Source organism: Oncorhynchus kisutch, linkage group LG1, assembly GCF_002021735.2.
Source record: "Oncorhynchus kisutch isolate 150728-3 linkage group LG1, Okis_V2, whole genome shotgun sequence".
NCBI classification, from domain to species: domain Eukaryota; kingdom Metazoa; phylum Chordata; class Actinopteri; order Salmoniformes; family Salmonidae; genus Oncorhynchus; species Oncorhynchus kisutch.
In genome coordinates, this window is record NC_034174.2 from 67,871,652 (window position 1) to 67,892,064 (window position 20,413).

The following is a 20,413-nucleotide window of genomic DNA, read 5'->3' on the forward strand; positions in this document are numbered from 1 at the left end:
ATTTCTGAAAATAATACGTACATCTAAAAATATTTATATTTATAAACTTGGTGGATGCCATATGCATGTTTCCCGTTATAAATCAGCCCGTCGTAAAACTGTGCGCGCGAGAACGTGCATTATAACTCATGCATGGAAACGCCCTGCATTCACCTTTTATGGTTTTACAATTAACACATTTATTTGCTGTATAATCTGGAACTATTAGAAATCAAAAATAAATGTTATCAAATGTTTCTGGAGGTGTTGCCAGCATGTTTTAACCTTTTGCAGTAATTTATTCTGTGTTTCGCCAAATGACTGTGACAGGTTCTGAAAGAAAAAATGATGGAAAATGAATTTAGACCTGTCAGCAGAACGTTTGAATCCAACAATGTTTTGTATCAACTTTTTCCCAAAATATTCCGGACTGTCGTGAATTCTGAAACATTGTCCGAGGGTAACATTTTGTATTATTACAGTATTACTGTACATGCATTCTTCAACGTAAAAGGTTGACTGTCTATTCACCTGTGAAATTCGACTGTGTGTTATAATCTGCCCTGCCTATGGGATCACATCGGCTACAGCAAAACTGGAAACACAGTGCCTTCTTATTAAATACAAAAAAATCCTAAGCAATCTACACACAATAACCCCATCATGACAAAGCCTAAACAGGTTTTTAGAAATGTTTGCAAATGTATTAAAAATAAAAAAACAGAAATACCTTATTTACATAAGTACTCAGACACTTCGCTATGAGACTTGAAATTGAGCTCAGGTGCATCCTGTTTCCATTGATCATCCATGAGATGTTTCTACAACTTGATTGGAGTCCACCTGTGGGAAATTCAATTGATTGGACATTATTTGGAAAGGCACATACCTGTCTATATAAGGTCCCACGGTTGACAGTGCATGTCAGAACAAAAATGACGTTGAAGGAATTGTCCGTAGAGCTCCGAGACAGGATTGTGTCGAGGTACAGATCTGGGGAAGGGTAACAATACATTTCTGCAGCATTGAAGGTCCCCAAGAACACAGTGGCCTCCATCATTCCCCAATGTTTAGAACCACCAAGACTCTTCCTAGAGCTGGCAGCCCCGGCCAACCTGAGCAATCGGAGGAGAAGGGCCTTGGTCAGGGAGGTGACCAAGAACCTAATGGTCACTCTGACAGAGCTCTAGAGTTCCAGTGTGGAGATGGAAGAAACTTCCAGAAGGACATCTCTGCAGCACTCCACCAATCAGGCCTTTATGGTAGTGGCCAGACGGAAGCCACTCCTCACTAAAAGGCACATGACAGCCTGCTTGGAGTTTGCCAAAGGGCACCTAAAGGCTCTCAGACCATGATAAACAAGATTCTCTGGTCTGATGAAACCAAGATTGAACTCTTTGGCCTGAATGCCAATCGTCATGTCTGGAGGAAACCGGGCACAATCTCTACGGTGAAGCACGGTGGTGGCCGCATCATGCTGTGGGGATGTTTTTCAGCAGCAGGGACTGAGAGACTAGTCAGGATTGAGGCAAAGATGAACAAGGCAAAGTACAGAGAGATCCTTCATGAAAACCTGCTCCAGAGTGCTCAAGACCTCAGACTGGGGCAAAGTTTCACCTTCCAACAGGACAACGACCCTAAGCACACAGCCAAGACAACGCAGGAGTGGCTTCGGGACAGTCTCTGAATGTCCTTGAGTGGTCCAGCCAGAGCCTGGACTTAAACCTGATCGAACATCTCTGGAGAGACCTGAAAAAGAGCTGTGCAGCAGCGGTCCCCATCAAACCTGACAGAGCTTGAGAAGATCTGCAGAGAAGAATGGGAGAAACTCCCCAAATACAGGTGTGCCAAGCTTGTAGCATCATACCCAAGAAGACTCTATGCTGTAATCGCTGCCAAAGGTGCTTCAACAAAGTACTGAGTAAAGGTCTGAATACTTATGTAAATGTGGTATTTCAGTATTTGAAGTTTTATAAATTAGCAAAAAATTCTAAAAACCTGTTTTTGCTTTGTTATTATGGGGTATTGTGTGTAGATTGTGATGAGGGGGGGTGGGGAACTATTTAATCCATTTTCAAATAGGGCTGTAACCTAACAGAATGTGGAAAAAGTCAAGGGGTCTGAATACTTTCTGAAGGCACTGTACATAGCCTATCTATTTAGGCTAGGTACTGTACAGCATGTATAGAGCCATGTTATCATGGAATGCTCTGCCACCAGAGGTTACTCAGGCAAAAAGCAAGTTTAGCTTAAAAAAACAGAATCTATTTAGGCTACTAGTCCCAATTAAATGGGAGATGCATCGTAATTTGTTGTATGGCTACATAGGGAAAATGACCCGATCATGGCTAGAAAATAGGAGGAATTTATTCTGCAGCGGTCATGAAAATAACCCCAGGCCTACATGCAATACCTCGTAATGTCAAAGTGGAATTGTGTTTTTAGAAATGTTTACAAATGAAAAGTTGAAATGTCTTGAGTCAATTAGTATTCAACTCCTTAGTTATAGCAAGCCTACATAAATTCATGAGTAGAAATGTGATTAATAAGTCATAGAATACGTTGCATGGACTCACTCTGTGTCCAATAATAATGTTTAACATGATATGAATGACTACCTCAACTTTGTACCCCACACATACAATTATCTATAAGGTCCCTCAGTCGAACAGTACATTTCATACACAGATTCAACCACAAAGACCAGGGAGGTTTTCCAATGCCTTGCAAAGAAGGGCACATATTGGTAGATGAGTAAACAAATACAATAAACAGACATTGAATATACCTTTGAGCATGGTGAAGTTATTAATTACACTTTGGACTGTATATCAATACACTCAGTCACTACAAAGATACAGGCGTCCTTCCTAACTCATTTGCCGGAGAGGAAGGAAACCGCTCAAGGATTTCACCATGACTTCAAAACAGCTACAAAGTTTAATGGCTGTGATAGGAGAAAACAGAGGATGTAGTTACTCCACAATACAAATCTAATTGACAGAGTGACAAGAAGGAAGCCTATAGAGAATACAAATATTCCAAAACATGCATCCTGTATGCAACAAGTCACAAAAGTAATGCTGCAAAAAATGTGGCAATGGAATAAACTTTTTGTCCTGAATACAAAGTGTTATGTTTGGGACATTTCCAACACATCACTGAGTACCACTCTTCATATTTTCAAGCATGGTGGTTGCTGCATCATGTTATGGGTATGCTTGTTATCGGCTTAGGACTAAGAAACGGAATAGAGCCAAGCACAGGCAAAATCCTAACGGAATACCTGGTTCAGTCTGCTTTCCAACAGACACTGGGAGACAAATTCACATTTCAGCATGACAATAAAATTAAATAGTTGCTTACCAAGACGATATTGAATGTTCCTGAGTGGCCTAGTTACAGTTTTGACTTAAATCGGCTTGAAAATCTATAGCAAGACTTGAAATTGGCTGTCTAGCAATGATCAAACTTGACATTTTTTAAAAGAATAATAGGCAAATGTTGCACAATTCAGGTGTGGAAATCTCTTAGAGACTTACCCAGAAAGACTCACAGCTGTAATCGCTGCCAAAGGTGATTCTAACATGTATTGGCTCATGGGTGTGATGAATACTTACAGTGCCTTGCGAAAGTATTCGGCCCCCTTGAACTTTGCGACCTTTTGCCACATTTCAGGCTTCAAACATAAAGATATAAAACTGTATTTTTTTGTGAAGAATCAACAACAAGTGGGACACAATCATGAAGTGGAACGACATTTATTGGATATTTCAAACTTTTTTAACAAATCAAAAACTGAAAAATTGGGCGTGCAAAATTATTCAGCCCCTTTACTTTCAGTGCAGCAAACTCTCTCCAGAAGTTCAGTGAGGATCTCTGAATGATCCAATGTTGACCCAAATGACTAATGATGATAAATACAATCCACCTGTGTGTAATCAAGTCTCCGTATAAATGCACCTGCACTGTGATAGTCTCAGAGGTCCGTTAAAAGCGCAGAGAGCATCATGAAGAACAAGGAACACACCAGGCAGGTCCGAGATACTGTTGTAAAGACGTTTAAAGCCGGATTTGGATACAAAAAGATTTCCCAAGCTTTAAACATCCCAAGGAGCACTGTGCAAGCGATAATATTGAAAGGGAAGGAGTATCAGACCACTGCAAATCTACCAAGACCTGGCCGTCCCTCTAAACTTTCAGCTCATACAAGGAGAAGACTGATCAAAGATGCAGCCAAGAGGCCCATGATCACTCTGGATGAACTGCAGAGATCTACAGCTGAGGTGGGAGACTCTGTCCATAGGACAACAATCAGTCATATATTACATAAATCTGGCCTTTATGGAAGAGTGGCAAGAAGAAAGCCATTTCTTAAAGATATCCATAAAAAGTGTTGTTTAAAGTTTGCCACAAGCCACCTGGGAGACACACCAAACATGTGGAAGAAGGTACTCTGGTCAGATGAAACCAAAATTGAACTTTTTGGCAACAATGCAAAAAACGTTATGTTTGGCGTAAAAGCAACACAGCTCATCACCCTGCACACACCATCCCCACTGTCAAACATGGTGGTGGCAGCATCATGGTTTGGGCCTGCTTTTCTTCAGCAGGGACAGGGAAGATGGTTAAAATTGATGGGAAGATGGATGGAGCCAAATACAGGACCATTCTGGAAGAAAACCTGATGGAGTCTGCAAAAGACCTGAGACTGGGACGGAGATTTGTCTTCCAACAAGACAATGATCCAAAACATAAAGCAAAATCTACAATGGAATGGTTCAAAAATAAACATATCCAGGTGTTAGAATGGCCAAGTCAAAGTCCAGACCTGAATCCAATCGAGAATCTGTGGAAAGAACTGAAAACTGCTGTTCGCAAATGCTCTCCATCCAACCTCACTGAGCTCGAGCTGTTTTGCAAGGAGGAATGGGAAAAAAATTCAGTCTCTCGATGTGCAAAACTGATAGAGACATACCCCAAGCGACTTACAGCTGTAATCGCAGCAAAAGGTTTGATTTGTTAAAAAAGTTTGAAATATCCAATAAATGTCGTTCCACTTCATGATTGTGTCCCACTTGTTGTTGATTCTTCACAAAAAAATACAGTTTTATATCTTTATGTTTGAAGCCTGAAATGTGGCAAAAGGTCGCAAAGTTCAAGGGGGCCGAATACTTTCGCAAGGCACTGTATGTAACTTTGTTATTTCTGTATTTAATTTTCAATAAATTTGCTAAAAAATTCTAAAAACATGTTTTCACTTTGCAATCCATTTGAATTCAGGCTGTAACACAACGAATGTGGAATAAGTCAAGAGGTATGACTACTTTCTGGTTCTGTATATCAAATTATTTTAGATTCCAAAAATAAAATACATTGATTTCACTCTTCTCACTAATGGCAAATGGCAACATCTTGTTGTTATGTTTTCAGGTTTTTTTGTGGGGGTTTTGGGGGAAAATCATGTCATCATATCCCTGATTTTGCACACAATACTTGCATGAGTGCAATACAATACTTCAACCACTAGAAAAGGTTGTTCTGTTTTTATAAATGGCAACTTTTACAGGAAAATGGGAGCAGGCATGTTTCGGGGAATATTTTATATGTACACAGCATTTATAAATGAAGCCTCTGAACTGTACTGTGCTGGCTCAGATATTTAGTTTATTCCACCACAGTTTTAGCAACTATGGTAGATGCATCAGGCCAGAGTAGTACTGCTTGCCTTGACTCAGTTCGGTTAGGTACAGGTTTGTGATGAATTACTGGGACTTTAAGTGTATATCCACACAGCCCACTTCTCTGATTTAACCTTGGCAGAAAAGGTGCCAAGGCTTTCCTGATTGCCCCACGCTCCGCTGCCACACCGCCAGTCACCTTCAGTAAAGAGAGCATGACGCGAGGCCAAACATAGGAATTCAAATCTTTTGTTTCCCTTTTTTCACTCTCTGACACAAATTGGATCCAGAGTACTGTATCGGCACAGTTCCCTCAACTCTCCTCTGAAAAGGTTTTAATCGTGCTATCTTTTCACAAAGTGAGACATGAAGGGAGGGAGTGAGAGGGAAGAATGAGTAGGGGAGGGGGTGATGTGTTAAGCAGGGTGATGGGCTGGTAGGAGGAAGGATAAGACCTTTCAGCCAGCCTGAATATGAACAAACTTCATTGTTGTGACCAGGTCCGTGCTCCATGCCTGCCTTATACTTCCCTTTATATTCTGGGTGAATGAGGTTGCCTGGGTAACGCTGAAACGAGGAAAAATTCACCCAAAGTAGAGGAGGGTGGGAGAGTGGCTGGGGGGACACTAGAAGAGGACGAAGTTGGTTGGCGGGGTGAGGGGTTTCAAGTAAACCCAAAATCGTCTCAGCTGATGGGGTTGGAGAAGGTAGTTGTGAGGGGAAAAATGGCACAGTAGATGAAATTGAGTCTATACTAGGCAGAGCGGCGCCTGATTTCCATGTAAATGACGACCCGGGCCTGTGGAAAAGGCTGCTTTTGCTTTCCCATAAACCCCTTGATGGCATCATGATACTTTCCTTTGATAGCGCTCGTTGGCCATTAGTGTACTCCTGAGACGAGCACCCCCAGATCCCCATACAGGACCAGGCAGTCCCCCACCGCGAGGACAAATGTACCCTTTGTGTGGGACACTCTAGTCAGGGGAAGTGGAATGAGTCCAGGGGCGCTGAGCTCTGTGTACCTCCCCTCCGCGCCTCCCCTCTCCATCCCCTCTCTACGCTTTCTTACTGGGAGGTGTCGTTCCCTTTGTTTCTCGGTTGTTTGAGCGAGGAAGGAGAAACGCTGAGAGACGCTCCTTTGCCGCCTGGATGTGTCTGTGCTTCTTTAGCAGTGGGAGAGATTGATTGACACTTAGTCTTTAAGTCCTAGGCACATTTTTCAGACTTTTATCTACATGGATAAAAGTAGCGCAAAGACCTAGACAGGACCCAGTGACAGGGACCTGCTTAGCTGGAACAAAGAGGTGTAAATAGGGGCATGGGGGAGGCCTTTCTCCTCACTACTTCTTTCTTCTCCGTGAACAAGACTGATTGAGAGACAAATTGTTGCAAATAAAGCATGTAATTAGATTAAAACCACAGTGCCTGGGCTGTTGGGCTGCTGGGATCATTTCAGTAGGGCTGGACCCTGTCCAAAGAGAGTTTTCTTAATTGTTTTCTTTCTTTCTTTCTTGTTCTTTGTTTCTTCATTTCTTTCTTCTCTCTGGCCGTGTCCAGTGTTGTAGTCCTTGAGACCGGTCTCGAGACCAAATATTGAGTGTCTCGGTCTTGTCTCTGTGTAAGGAAGAACAAACTGCTCTTCTGAAATATGAACACAGAACATTTTGAACTCTTATCATGGCGATAAGACACTATTACAGTCATGGTCTTGAATTGGACTTGCATTTGTCTGGTCTCGGTCTTGACTTGGTCTTGACTTGGTCTTGACTCAGTCTTGACTTGGTCTTGACTCGGTCTTGACTTGGTCTTGACTCGGTCTTGATTCGGTCTTGACTTGGTCTTGACTCGGTCTTGACTTGGTCTTGACTCGGTCTTGACTCGGTCTTGACTCGGTCTTGACTTGGTCTTGACTCGGTCTTGACTCGGTCTCGCCCCCTCCAGCCTCGGTCTTGACTCGGTCTTGACTTGGTCTTGACTTGGTCTTGACTCAGTCTTGACTTGGTCTTGACTCGGTCTTGACTTGGTCTTGACTCGGTCTTGATTCGGTCTTGACTTGGTCTTGACTCGGTCTTGACTCGGTCTTGACTCGGTCTTGCCCCCCTCCAGCCTCGGACTCGATTTGCTCCGGTCTTGGTCTTGAATCGGTCTCGCTTTAGATGTTCTCAAACACAACACTGGCCGTGTCCAAATACCCATAATTGCGTTCTAAACAGTAGGAATTTTTGGTATTTTTGGAATGTGAAAATAGAACGTTTTATAGTATGTTTAAAAAAAATGGTATGCCGTGTCATATACTCGTTTCGGATTTTCATCTACATCTTGCTGCGTGCTATTGAGGAAGAGAATCCTCTTTTCAGATCCAGGCGTGTTTGACAGCAGCTGATAGTGAGACCTGCTGCACCATAATGATAGAATGGGGGGAAACGGTGCAGTTTCACATCAGATGACGTGTTCTCAGTAAGGGTGAGTCTAGTATGGTGATATCTGTTGCCTATTGAATAGATTTTTACTAAACAGTACATTCTAAATAGTATGTAGTATGGTTAGTACACAGTATGCAGTTTTTGTAAGTAGTAGGCAAGACAGGTTTCGTACACAGCCTCTCTCTCTCTCTCTCTCTCTCTCTCTTTCATTCATTCATTCTTTCATCCTCCTGAAGTTAGAGAAAAGTTGTTTTCGATCCCAGTGAGCGACAGAGCTGGGAAACAACAGAGCGAAAGCGTCTATTTATGATTCATGATGCTTTTGTGGGTTGTTTGTTTTGGGCGGCATGTCCTGTGGAACCAATCTGAAAACAAGAGTGTGGTCATCCCTATTACTGCAATTGAGTTTCAGTGGAGTCAGTGGGCAATGATGCTGGCTCCATCCCAGCATGCAGACAACAGAAGACAGTGAAGAGGCAGATGCCAATGTGTTCGTGTTGTGAGAGCCAGGCTGAGATTGCCAAGCCATAAATCATATTGTGGGTTTGGTATCGATGATGATGACACGCCAATACAATGCTATTAAGATGCTATTTTCTCCCCGTTCTCTCCCTCTCCCTCTACCTCGGGTCAACATTTCTCTCTCTCCTCTCTCTCTCTCTCTCCTCTCTCTCTCGCTCATATTAAACTAGGAGCAGGTAATAAAATCCCATGACACAACACTAAAGCCCAGTGAGGCAGCAGAGAGTATTAACAGGGTGTGTAGCGTGGATCCAGAGAGAGACTCATGTCCCAAATATCCAGGGAGGGTCTCACTGCAAATCCTGAACTATTCCAGCCACAAAAAAAACCCACATCTTTCTTATCATCATCATCGTGACCCATATCCTGGATCATGTTCATAAGGGCACACCGTCCCAAAACGTTTTGTAACCGAAAACGAACGCTTCTCATTGGACGACTTTCGACAGTAACTCCCCGTTTTATAGCGATTCTGACTGTTTTTCTTCCATTTCGTGCCTAATTAATACCACCCTGGTTGTGGTCACTGGTTGACATTATGGTGGTCAGCTCAGCTGTTATAATCTCCTCCACATTCCGTTGCTCTACAGACATCTCTGTCAGGCGAGGACCAAGGGGGAGTGACTACTCACACTATCCGTGACCTAACCGCACAATATGTGTTTTGTCTGTGCCTTGCCGTCCGAGATATTCGCCATGCATTCCACCCCTCCATGTACTCAGGGAGGTGGGGAACCCAGAACACATCATTGGAGACAAATTAATACCCCCCCTCCCCCCACCACCACTTCCCTCAACCGACTCCGATGGGGTTGGGGTAGGGGGGAGGCACCTGCTGCACAGCTGTCCAGCCTCACCTATAATCAGCCCACCCCAAGCATGCCGGTTTCTCTTCCTTTAGTCCTACCTTACAAACCAAAGTAGAAATAATGTCATGACTCGTCACTTAAAGTCTCTCCATCTAGATAAAACAATGTATATATCTGCATCTGTCTGTATGTCTCTCTCTCCAACACTTTACATGTTGCGTTTATATTTTTCTTCAATGTATACATTTAAAGTGTTGGTTTTATGAGCTGAAATGAGCACAAAAACAGAGATGAGATCCTAAGGCCCATTGATGTGCCATTCATCCGCCGCCGTCACCTCATGTTTCAGCATGATAATGCACGGCCCCATGTCGCAAGGGTCTGTACACTATTCCTTGAAGCTGAAAATGTCCCAGTTCCTCCATGGCCTGCATACTCACCAGACATGTCACCCATTAAGCATGTGTGGGATGCTCTGGATCGACGTGTTCGACAATGTGTTACAGTTTCCGCCAATATCCACAACTTCACACAGCCGTTGAAGAGGAGTGGGACAACATGCCACAGGCCACAATCAACAGCCTGGTCAACTCTATGAGAAGGAGATGTGTGGTGCTGCATGAGGTAAATGGTGTTCACACCAGACACTGACTGGATTTCTGATCCACGCCACTACCTTTTTTGCTAAGGTGTCTGTGACCAACAAATGCATATCTGTATTCCCAGTCATATGAAATCCATAGATTAGGGCCCAATTAATTTATTTCAATTGAATGATTTCATTACATGAACTGTAACTCAGTAAAAATCTTTGAAATTTGTTATATATTTTTTCAGTATATATATGCTTCACTAACGACATAGGCACACATTTGGGGGACTGGTGGTGAGGCCCTGGTAAGAACAACCACATCTGTCACCAATCATGCATTGGATGAGATCCCATTTGTCCACGTACCAAGCCATCCAGTGGTTGGCTCAGTCCAGACCCAGTAATGTGTGAAACTATGTATCCTCTGGTTTGGAAGCCTGAGTGTTCCCGCCGGACCTCTGTCCGTCTACCCAGGAATCTGACGTGACCGATGCAATCTGTCAGTCAAAGTACCCCACCTTGCAATCTGCTTGATTTCAACATCTCCCATTTCTATAGAATGTTCATAGTATGTCGCACCCATTCAAGTTGTATGTACAGGAATTACCCCAGGTGATTACGTTATACGGAGTTACGTGGTCAGTATCATTATACGTTTCCTCTATAATGATGTTTACATTGGTCCGATGACACAGTTTAATCAAAAGGATTATAACGGGAGTTCTTTAGCTCTTATTCCGCAAGAACACCTGCGTTAATGCTCACTCAAATGCAGAGAATCAGGGACGACGGAACTAAGGAGAACTATGGCGAATTATCAAGTGATGTTGAAAATTGAGAGTTCTTGACCAGCCAGTGATTCACTTGCCTTTTGAAAACATCTGTGTTCACTGTTCAGGATACAATACATGGGAACCCACAGTTTGTTTAGTACAGCCAGGGAAGGATGCAAAGGATATAATGTTGCTCCCAGACTAGGGAGGGGATGTGTGTCTATTTGTCAATCACAGCTGGTGCGCAATGTCTAATATTAAGGTAGTCTTGAGGTATTGCTCGCCTGAGGTAGAGTACCTCATGATAAGCTGTAGACGACACTATCTACCATGAGAGTTTTCATTTATATTTTTTGTAGCCGTCTATTTACGACCACAAACCGACCCTGGCACTAAGACCGCACTCAACGAGCTGTATAAGGCCATAAGCAAACAAGAAAATGCTCATTCAGAAGCGGCACTCCTAGTGGCCAGGGACTTTAATGCAGACAAACTTAAATCTGTTTTACCTCATTTCTACCTGCATGTCACAGATGCAACCAGAGGAAATAAACTTTAGACCACCTTTACTCCACACACCGCCCTCCATTTGGCAAATCTAACCTTAATTCTATCCTCCTGATTCCGGCTTACAAGCAAAAACGAAAGCAGGAAGAACCAGTGACTCGCTCAATACGGAAGTAGTTAGTTGATGCGGATGCTACGCTTCAGGAATGTTTTGCTTGCACAGACTGGAATATGTTCCAGGATTCATCCAATGGCATTGAGGAGTATACCACCTCAGTCACTGGCTTCATCAATAAGTGCATCGACGACGTCGTCCCCACAGTGACCGTACGTACATATCCCAACCAGAAGCCATGGATTACAGGAACATGTGCACCAAGCTAAAGGCTAGAGCTGCAGCTTTCAAGGTGTGGGACTCTAACCCGGAAGCTTACAAGAAATCCTACTATGCCCTGTGACGAACCATCAAACAGGCAAAGCGTCAATACAGGACTAAGATTGAATTCTACTACACCGGCTCTGATGCTCGTCGGATGTGGCGGGGCTTGCAAACAATTATAGACTACAAAGGGAAACCCAGACATGAGCTGCCCAGTGACACGAGCCTACCAGATGGGCTAAATGCCTTTTATGCTTGCTTCGAGGCAAGCAACACTGAAGCATGCATGAGAGCAACGGCCGCTCTCCGTAGCTGATGTGAGCAAGACCTTTAAACATATCAACAGATGAATTACCAGGATGTGTACTCTGAGCATGCGTGGACCAACTGGCAAGTGTCTTCACTGACATTTTCAACCCCTCCCTGACAGAGTCTGTAATACCTCAATTTCAAGCAGACCACCATAGTCCCTGTGCCCAAGAAAGAGAAGGTAACCTTCCCAAATGACTACTGCCCCGTAGCACTCACGTCGGTAGCCATAAAGTGCTTTGAAAGGCTGGTCATGGCGCACATCAACACCATCATCCCGGAAATCCTAGAACCACTCCAATTCGCATACCGCCCCAAGAGATCCACAGATGATGCAATCTCAATCGCACTCCACACTGCCTTTTCCCACCTGAACAAAAATAACACCTATATCAGAATGCTGTTGACTACAGCTCAGTGTTCAACACCATAGTGACCACAAAACTCATCACTGAGCTAAGGACCCTGGGACTGAACACCTCCCTCTGCAACTGGATCCTGGACTTCCTGATGGACCGCCCCCAGGTGGTAAGTGTAGGCAACAACACATCTGCCACAGTGACCCTAAACACAGGGAACCCTCAGAAGAGAAGAGGAGTGATTGAAAGAGGGAAAAAAGAGGGGGGGGGGGCTTTACTCTCCAACACCAGCAGTAACCTCACTTCCCTGTCAATCTGATCTGTCAGAACAGCAGTAGAGACGGCCAATGGGAGGTCTGAGAACAGCTGCCAGGCGCTCTGGCACGCTACAACTCCTCTCTCTGTCTGGGAGAGGAACATCGCTATGACCACACTTTTCCACGAGCTAGGGGCAAAGGAGAAGGATGTGGCCTGTGTTGCCCTCTGACAGGTTCTTGTAGTGACTAACTAGTGACAAATCTTCATTGCCATCTTTGCTCATTTGTAATGCCGTTCTTAACATTCTTTCCTGAATAGTTTTTTCTCATACCGTGTCTCTAGCTTAATTTTCAAGTTTAACAGGTGTTTATATAAAAGTTACATCAATTTCCATTTCATCTCTCCATGTTAATTAATAAGATTTAACTAAGGAAGTAGTCCATTAAATTATATATATACAATACTGCCGTGCTTTGACAGTAGCTGGTGGGAGAGTGATGCACACTGTATAATTTGGAAGAAATCCCCTCTGAACAAGCTACTGTCTCATCTCTCCTGAATTCGAGAAAGAGCTCGCTTCCCTGATTAGCACCAGAGCCCCAAATTCCTCTCTCTTCCTTTCACTACCATATTCCCTCTCCTTTCCTCTTAGAGAGACAAAATCAACAGATCAACAATATCACGGCCCAGAACATTGCCGTGCCAACACCCCACTGCGTTCCAGTTACACAGTTAATTGGATGAAGAGTGTAAGATTAAAGGACCTACATCCCAAGGCAACGGCTAATTGATTTAATATTTATGAACTTCTAACGAGGGGAGTGAGGGGGAAGGCAACAGGGATCCAATTTAAACTGTACTCGCTCTAACATTTCACGTGAAGGAAATGTTTAGTTAGAAGGGGTGGGGATGGAAGAGAGGGAGAGCGGTTCTTTCTGTTTTCTGCTCAGCCTAAATACACACTGTAAACCAAATCCTAGCTAAAGGCATTATGGGTATCCACAGGTGTAGCCTGTGGAATTTAAACCGTTTGATATCAACAAATGAGTCTCAAGAACATGCTCTGATAATCCCATGTTGCAGAGGAATTAGGATCACACAAGCAGTGTAGTGAGAGATAAGGACTGAGACTGAGACTGGATCCACTCACCTGCTGGCTCCTCTGTACTGCTGGCTGTGGTTGTCGGGGGAACAACGGGAATCTCTGTTTCCAGGTAAAAACACCGCACAAACACAGACAAGAATTAGCTTCATTATGTTTTAATACATTTGACATAGAATTAAAGAGTTATGCAAATTAAGACGAGTATACAATACAATAAGAGTGTTTATTTTCCAGCAGACAAGCTTTAGTATTAATGTACAACCTACAGTTTTTCAGTAGATGTAGACATGCTGTGTGGGGTAACTGTACGAAGGGATGGTTACTAGTTAGGTTTCGCCTGTAGAGATTTACTTTCTCTGTACAGTATCCATATTAGGAAGTCTGAGAACGGAGGACTTCCTAATATGAATGCCGTACAGGTGGAGCTACCTGGCAGATCAGGTCAAAGGGGAACAGCGAGATTCAATCTTAAGATCTGGAGGGGAGATATCAGGGGGGGGGGGGGGGGATCTGTAATGTCTCCCCCCTCACGCATCTATTCGCCCCCACGACGAGGTATCTGCGGTTTTACACCCAAGACTTCCTTCTCTCAGCTCTCCTTCACCCTCTCGTGTAGGCTATTTACAGAGGCAGGAAGTTGACATTGAATGAAGCCATGCATGAAAAGAGCTCCTCTTATCTCCAAAGGAGCAGGATGGTAACATTAGATAACAATAGATATAAAAACCTAATGCATTTTGTTACACTGGCGGCAAAACGGGGATAAAACCGCCGAAACAGGTGTGTAAGAAGCGAGGGGAAGCAAGGACAGAGAAGTACAGATACAGTTGAATGAGAACACATAGATAAAAGGAAAGGGTGGCAAGATAGATAAGATACACAGGAAAGGAAAAGAGCACAATAGCAGTGTATTGGCGGTCATGCATACAGTGACTTGCAAAAGCATTCACCCCCCTTGGCGTTTTTCCTATTTTGTTGCATTACAACCTGTATTTAAATGGATTTTTATTTGGATTTCTTGTAATACACATACACAAAATAGTCCAAATTTGTGAAGTGAAATGGAAAAAAATATTTGTTTAAAAAAAATCTAAAGAAATGAAAAAACAGAAAAGTGGTGGGTGTAGATGTATTCACCCCCTTTGCTATGAAGCCCCTAAATAAGATCTGATGCAACCAATTACCTTCAGAAGTCACATCATTAATTAAATAAAGTCCACCTGTGTGCAATCTAAGTGTCACATGATCTGTCACATGATCTCAGTATATACACCTGTTGTGAAAGCCCCCAGAGTCTGCAACACCACCAAGCAAGCGGCACCATGAAGACCAAGGAGATCTCCAAACAGGTCAGGGACAAAGTTGTGGAGAAGTACAGATTTGGGTTATAAAAAAAGATCAGAAACTGAACATCCCACAGAGCACCGTTAAATCCATTATTAAATAATGGAAAGAATAAGGCACCACAACAAACCTGCCAAGAGAGGGCCACCCACCAAAACTCACAGACCAGGCAAGGAGGGCATTAATCAGAGAGGCAACAAAGAGACCAAAGAAAACCCTGAAGGAGCTGTATTTGTCCATAGGACCGCTTTAAGTGGTACACTCCACAGAGCTGAGCTTTACAGAAGAGTTGCCAGAAAAAAATCCATTGCTTACAGACAAAAATAAGCAAACACGTTTGGTGTTCCCCAAAAGGCATGTGGGAGACTCCCCAAACATATGGAAGAAAGTCCTCTGGTCAGATGAGACTAAAATTGAGCTTTTTGGCCATTATGGAAAACGCTATTCCATCACCCCGAGAACGCCATCCCATCATTCTGTGGGGATTATTTTCATCGGCAGGGACTGGGAAACTGGTCAGACTTGAAGGAATGATGGATGGCACCAAATACAGGGAAATTCTTGATGGAAACCTGTTTCAGTCTTCCAGAGATTTGAGACTGGGATGGAGGTTCACCTTCAAGCAGGACAATGACCCTAAGCATACTGCTAAAGCAACACTCGAGTGGTTTAAGGGGAAACATTTAAATGTCTTGGAATGGCCTAGTCAAAGCCCAGACCTCAATCCAATTGAGAATCTGTGGTTTGACTTCAAGATTGCTGTACACCAGCAGGAACTCATCCAACTTGAAAGAGCTGGAGCAGTTTTGCCTTGAAGAATGGGCAAAAATCCCAGTGGCTAGATGTGCCAAGCTTATAGAGACATATCCCAAGAGACTTGCAGCTGTAATTTCTGCAAAAGGTGGCTCTACAAAGTATTGACTTTGTGGGGTGAATAGTTATGCACGCTCAAGTTTTCACTTTTTCTTCATATTTGTGGTTTGTTTCACAATGAAAAATATTTTGCATCTTCAAGGTGGTTGGCATGTTGTGTCAATCAAATGATACAAACCCCCCCAAAAATCCATTTAATTCCAGGTTGTAAGGCAACAAAATAGGAAAAATTCCAAAGGGGTGAATAATTTTGCAAGCCACTGTAGATAAAGATTCTGTGTAGTAAAGGAAGAAAGAATCAAGTCTTTTGCTCAACGCCTCTGATTTGATTAGGACTTATCCCAATTGTTTATTTAAATGTTATATATTTCACCTAGTGGTTAAGAGTGTTGGGCCAGTAACCAAAAGGTTGCTGCCGTACTGCCTTTGAGCAAGGCAGTTAACCCCCAACAACAACTGCTCCCCGGGCGCCGATGATGTGGACGTCGATTAAGGCAGCCCCCCCCGTGCCTCTTTGATTCAGAGGGGCTGGGTTAAATGTGGAAGACACATTTCGGTTGAATGCATTCAGTTGTGCAACTGATTAGGTATCCCTTTTTCCATAATTGTTTAATTTATACAGGCCTAATTTATACAGGCCTAATTGATTAATTTATACAGGCCTAATTTCTCATTAAGAATGCAAGCATTTGTCTTGTGACAAGAAAAAAAAATTGCTGCCAGAGGCCATGTGGTTTTTACTCCCTACTGATTACTCTGTGTCACTGCTAATCGACCTGCCAAGCCCTGATAGCCGATCAGGATTCAGCCACGCGTGCCAGATCACATAATAATAATGAGCCTGTTTCTCATAATCGACTCGTATGGTCTGATTTACGACCCTCTACATTGGAAAGTATGTGAAGTCAGAGATATGACATTTTATCCCTCCCTGTTAAAACTGAAATTGGTAAGAGGTTTCAGTATCGCTAAATGTTAATGGGAAGGGCATTAAAAAAGATTATTTAGCAATTATTGAAGAAATTAAATATTTGTGTTGATCCCATCTGATCGCTGGGACCTCAGCATCTCCAAGTTTCACACCACTGACTGAGTGGCGCGACTTTCCCAGGAAAATCAAAGATATCCGATTCCAATGGAGTTTGTAGGTTTAAATATCCCCTTGGCTTGGACATTGGCCAAAAATATCCCTTCGGAAGAATTCATTTCATAATAGCTTTTATTTAACCTCTGAATCATCATTTTATTGACCAAAATCAGCAATTATTGTGAAAACAAATGCCAAATAATTAAGATAAAGTGGCAGCCATTTTATTTTTGTTTTGAGATGCTGATTGCCCTTGGTCATTGGCCCTTTTCCCTTTTCAGCCAATGAGGGACACTGGTGGATCCTAGAGATGGTGTTCGTTAACTAGGCTCTGGACCAGGAATTGGCAGTGTTGTATTTATGGGGACTGTCAACATTGGGAGGTTGAGGCTTCACAGAGGATTCTGGGGGATGATTTGTTTATTTTAGTTTTCAGATTTACCGGGTGGTCAGAACACTGTGACTAAATGCTTGTCTGAGGAAACCAATGGAGGAGAGAAAGAAGAAGAGTAGGATTCTGCGCCATGTAGTGTGTGTTTGTCAAGCCAGGACAGAGGAGGGAGGGACGGTGGGTGGTTGGGGGGACGGAGGGTGGATGGGAGGGACGGTGGGTGGGTGGGTGGATGGATGGGAGGGACGGAGGGTGTGTGTGTGGGTGGGTGGATGGAAGGGACGGAGGGTGGGTTGGTGGTTGGGTTGGTAGTTGGGTGGGTGGGTGGGTTGGTAGTTGGGTGGGTGGGAGGGAGGGTGGATGCATGGATGGAAGGGACGGAGGGTGGGTTGGTGGTTGGGTGGGTGGATGGATGGATGGATGGGAGGGACGGACGGAGGGTGGGTTGGTGTTTGGGTGGGTGGGTGGGTGGGTGGGGTTGGTAGTTGGGTGGGTGGGTGGGAGGGGAGGGGAGGGTGGGATGCATGGATGGAAGGGACGGAGGGTGGGTTGGTGGTTGGGTGGGTGGATGGATGGATGGATGGGAGGGACGGACGGACGGAGGGTGGGTTGGTGTTTGGGTGGGTGGGTGGGTGGGTGGGTGGGTTGGTTGGTAGTTGGGTGGGTGGGTGGGGGAGGGAGGGAGGGTGGATGCATGGATGGAAGGGACGGAGGGTGAGTTGGTGGTTGGGTGGGTGGATGGATGGATGGGAGGGACAGAGGGTGGGTTGGTAGTTGGGTGGGAGGGAGGGAGGGTGGATGCATGGATGGAAGGGACGGAGGGTGGGTTGGTGGTTGGTGGGTGGATGGATGGATGGATGGGAGGGACGGACGGAGGGTGGGTTGGTGTTTGGGTGGGTGGGTGGGTGGGTGGGTTGGTAGTTGGGTGGGTGGGTGGGAGGGAGGGAGGGTGGATGCATGGATGGAAGGGACGGAGGGTGAGTTGGTGGTTGGGTGGATGGATGGATGGATGGGAGGGACAGAGGGTGGGTGGGAGGGTGGGTGGGTTGGTAGTTGGGTGGGTGGGTGGGAGGGAGGGAGGGTGGATGCATGGATGGAAGGGACGGAGGGTGAGTTGGTGGTTGGGTGGATGGATGGATGGATGGGAGGGACAGAGGGTGGGTGGGAGGGTGGGTGGGTTGGTAGTTGGGGTGGTGGGTGGGAGGGGAGGGAGGGTGGATGCATGGATGGAAGGGACGGAGGGTGAGTTGGTGGTTGGGTGGGTGGATGGATGGATGGGAGGGACGGAGGGTGGGTGGGAGGGTGTAGTTGGTTGGTTAGTTGAGTGAGTTTGTTCCTTTTTGTAAATTGTCAATTTCTTTGTGGAGGGCATGTATGAAAGTTTCAAGCATAGAGATGGAATGGGCGAAAGTAATATCTCGACCAAAGGTTTTAATATGGGTGGCTGGTGGCTGGTGAGGCAAGTTCAGGCAACTAGGAAAGGCTGGGTTCCACGTACTTATGCAGGGGGGCAATGGGCGAGCGGCTCTGCTGGTAGCCTTTAGCGCAGCGGTTGCACGTGATACCAGTCACGCCGTCTTTACAGGGACATTGACCCGTGGTTTGGTTACAGGTTTTGCCAGCAGCACCCACGGGATGGCAATCACATGCTGTGAGGAACAGAAGAGAAGAGGTAAGAGAACACACGTTTGGCGTGGGTGGGGACACAAAAACACGTAACACCCATGTACAGAGAGAGCACAGATACAGTACAAAACAACAACAACAACAACAACAGCAGTGGTGGTGGTAACAACAGGGTTGGAAACGTGAGCGTCGAGGACAGAAAAGACAGTGAAGCTTGTGAGGCTTGCTGCAGGAAGAGTGACAGGACTTACTTGGGTCCACAACACGACAAGCTTGACTTGCAGTGCCATCGCTGCAAGAACAGACGAACAGCATACGCTCAGCATATTCAAACTGGCATACAGTGGTGGTTGACATTGACTGCTGGGAATCGTTAGCTCTTTCCAAGCTGCTATCATGGTAGCATGATCATGACAGTATGATTGTCCAGGATCAAAATGTTTTGTCTTCTTTCTATAATATGTGTGTGTGTGTGAAAGAAGGATAATGGAACAGGCGACTGTGTTTACTAGATGATTAAATAGGAGAGATAATCCTGATTGGCTGTTTTTTATTAATCAGAGGTTTGAGTCTGGAACCAAAATGGCTGTCAGATTTCCTCTCTGCCTGGGGAGTCTATCTAAGACATCTGCTTCAGGAATGCAACATCTTTTGCCTGCACTAGGCTAACCCCCTGTCTTTATTTTCAACTAAACCCACAGTTGGTCTATCTTGCCAACTAAACTCACTATATCAAGTTTGATAAAGTGTTGAATAACAGGTAAACTATTGTAATAAATCATGTTAAACTATTGGCAAGTTTTTCCTTGTGTCTATGTGTGTTTGTACTGTTCATATCCAGGCATGGTGTGGTTACCATAACGATATGTCACACATGACGCAAATCCTATATTCTAATCAATACCAGAACTTCTCTACTAATCTTTCCTCTAGTCAGCAAGCCCCTAAGCTCCATGAGACGTTGTTGCCAGGGTAACAGAACTATGCGACTTGGGTCTGGTTGTGTGCGTCCCATGGGCTGTGTCCTGTGTTGAATGTTTACAGTATGTCCTATAGAAAACCCAATGATGTCGGGTTTCAGCAAATTACTGGTTTTCAGCCAATGATGTCGGGTTTTAGAAAATGACTTTGGGTTTTAGCCAGTGATGTTGGGTTTAAGCCTGCGGGTGTATTGTCTCCCTACATCTCTCTAGTGTCACTTGTCATGATGAGAATCATCAAAGGTCTCAGTTTGAGCCATGCAATTTGAGGTTTTGTGGGTATAAGCGGTTACACTGGTTTTACAGACCACAATGTGCAATTGCTTAGCTTCTGCTTTTAACTGAACTCTACTAAATGACCAGAGAATGTTGAGATTCAGTACAAGATTTGGAGATTTCGTTCTCTCTCTCTCTCT

The 20,413-nt window shown here is 44.4% G+C and overlaps 1 protein-coding gene across 1 annotated transcript in view; it reads right to left on the bottom strand.

Annotated features, from left to right (window-relative positions):
- The window catches only part of LOC109892823 (netrin-1), a 96,294-nt gene that overhangs the window by 12,150 nt on the left and 63,731 nt on the right, over window positions 1-20,413 (bottom strand). Inside the window, exons 4-5 of the mRNA XM_031831240.1 lie at window positions 18,886-19,040; window positions 13,742-13,793 (exon numbers count right to left, since the gene is read on the bottom strand). Coding sequence (XP_031687100.1) covers window positions 13,742-13,793; window positions 18,886-19,040 — 207 coding nt within the window. The remainder of the gene's footprint in view (window positions 1-13,741; window positions 13,794-18,885; window positions 19,041-20,413) is intronic.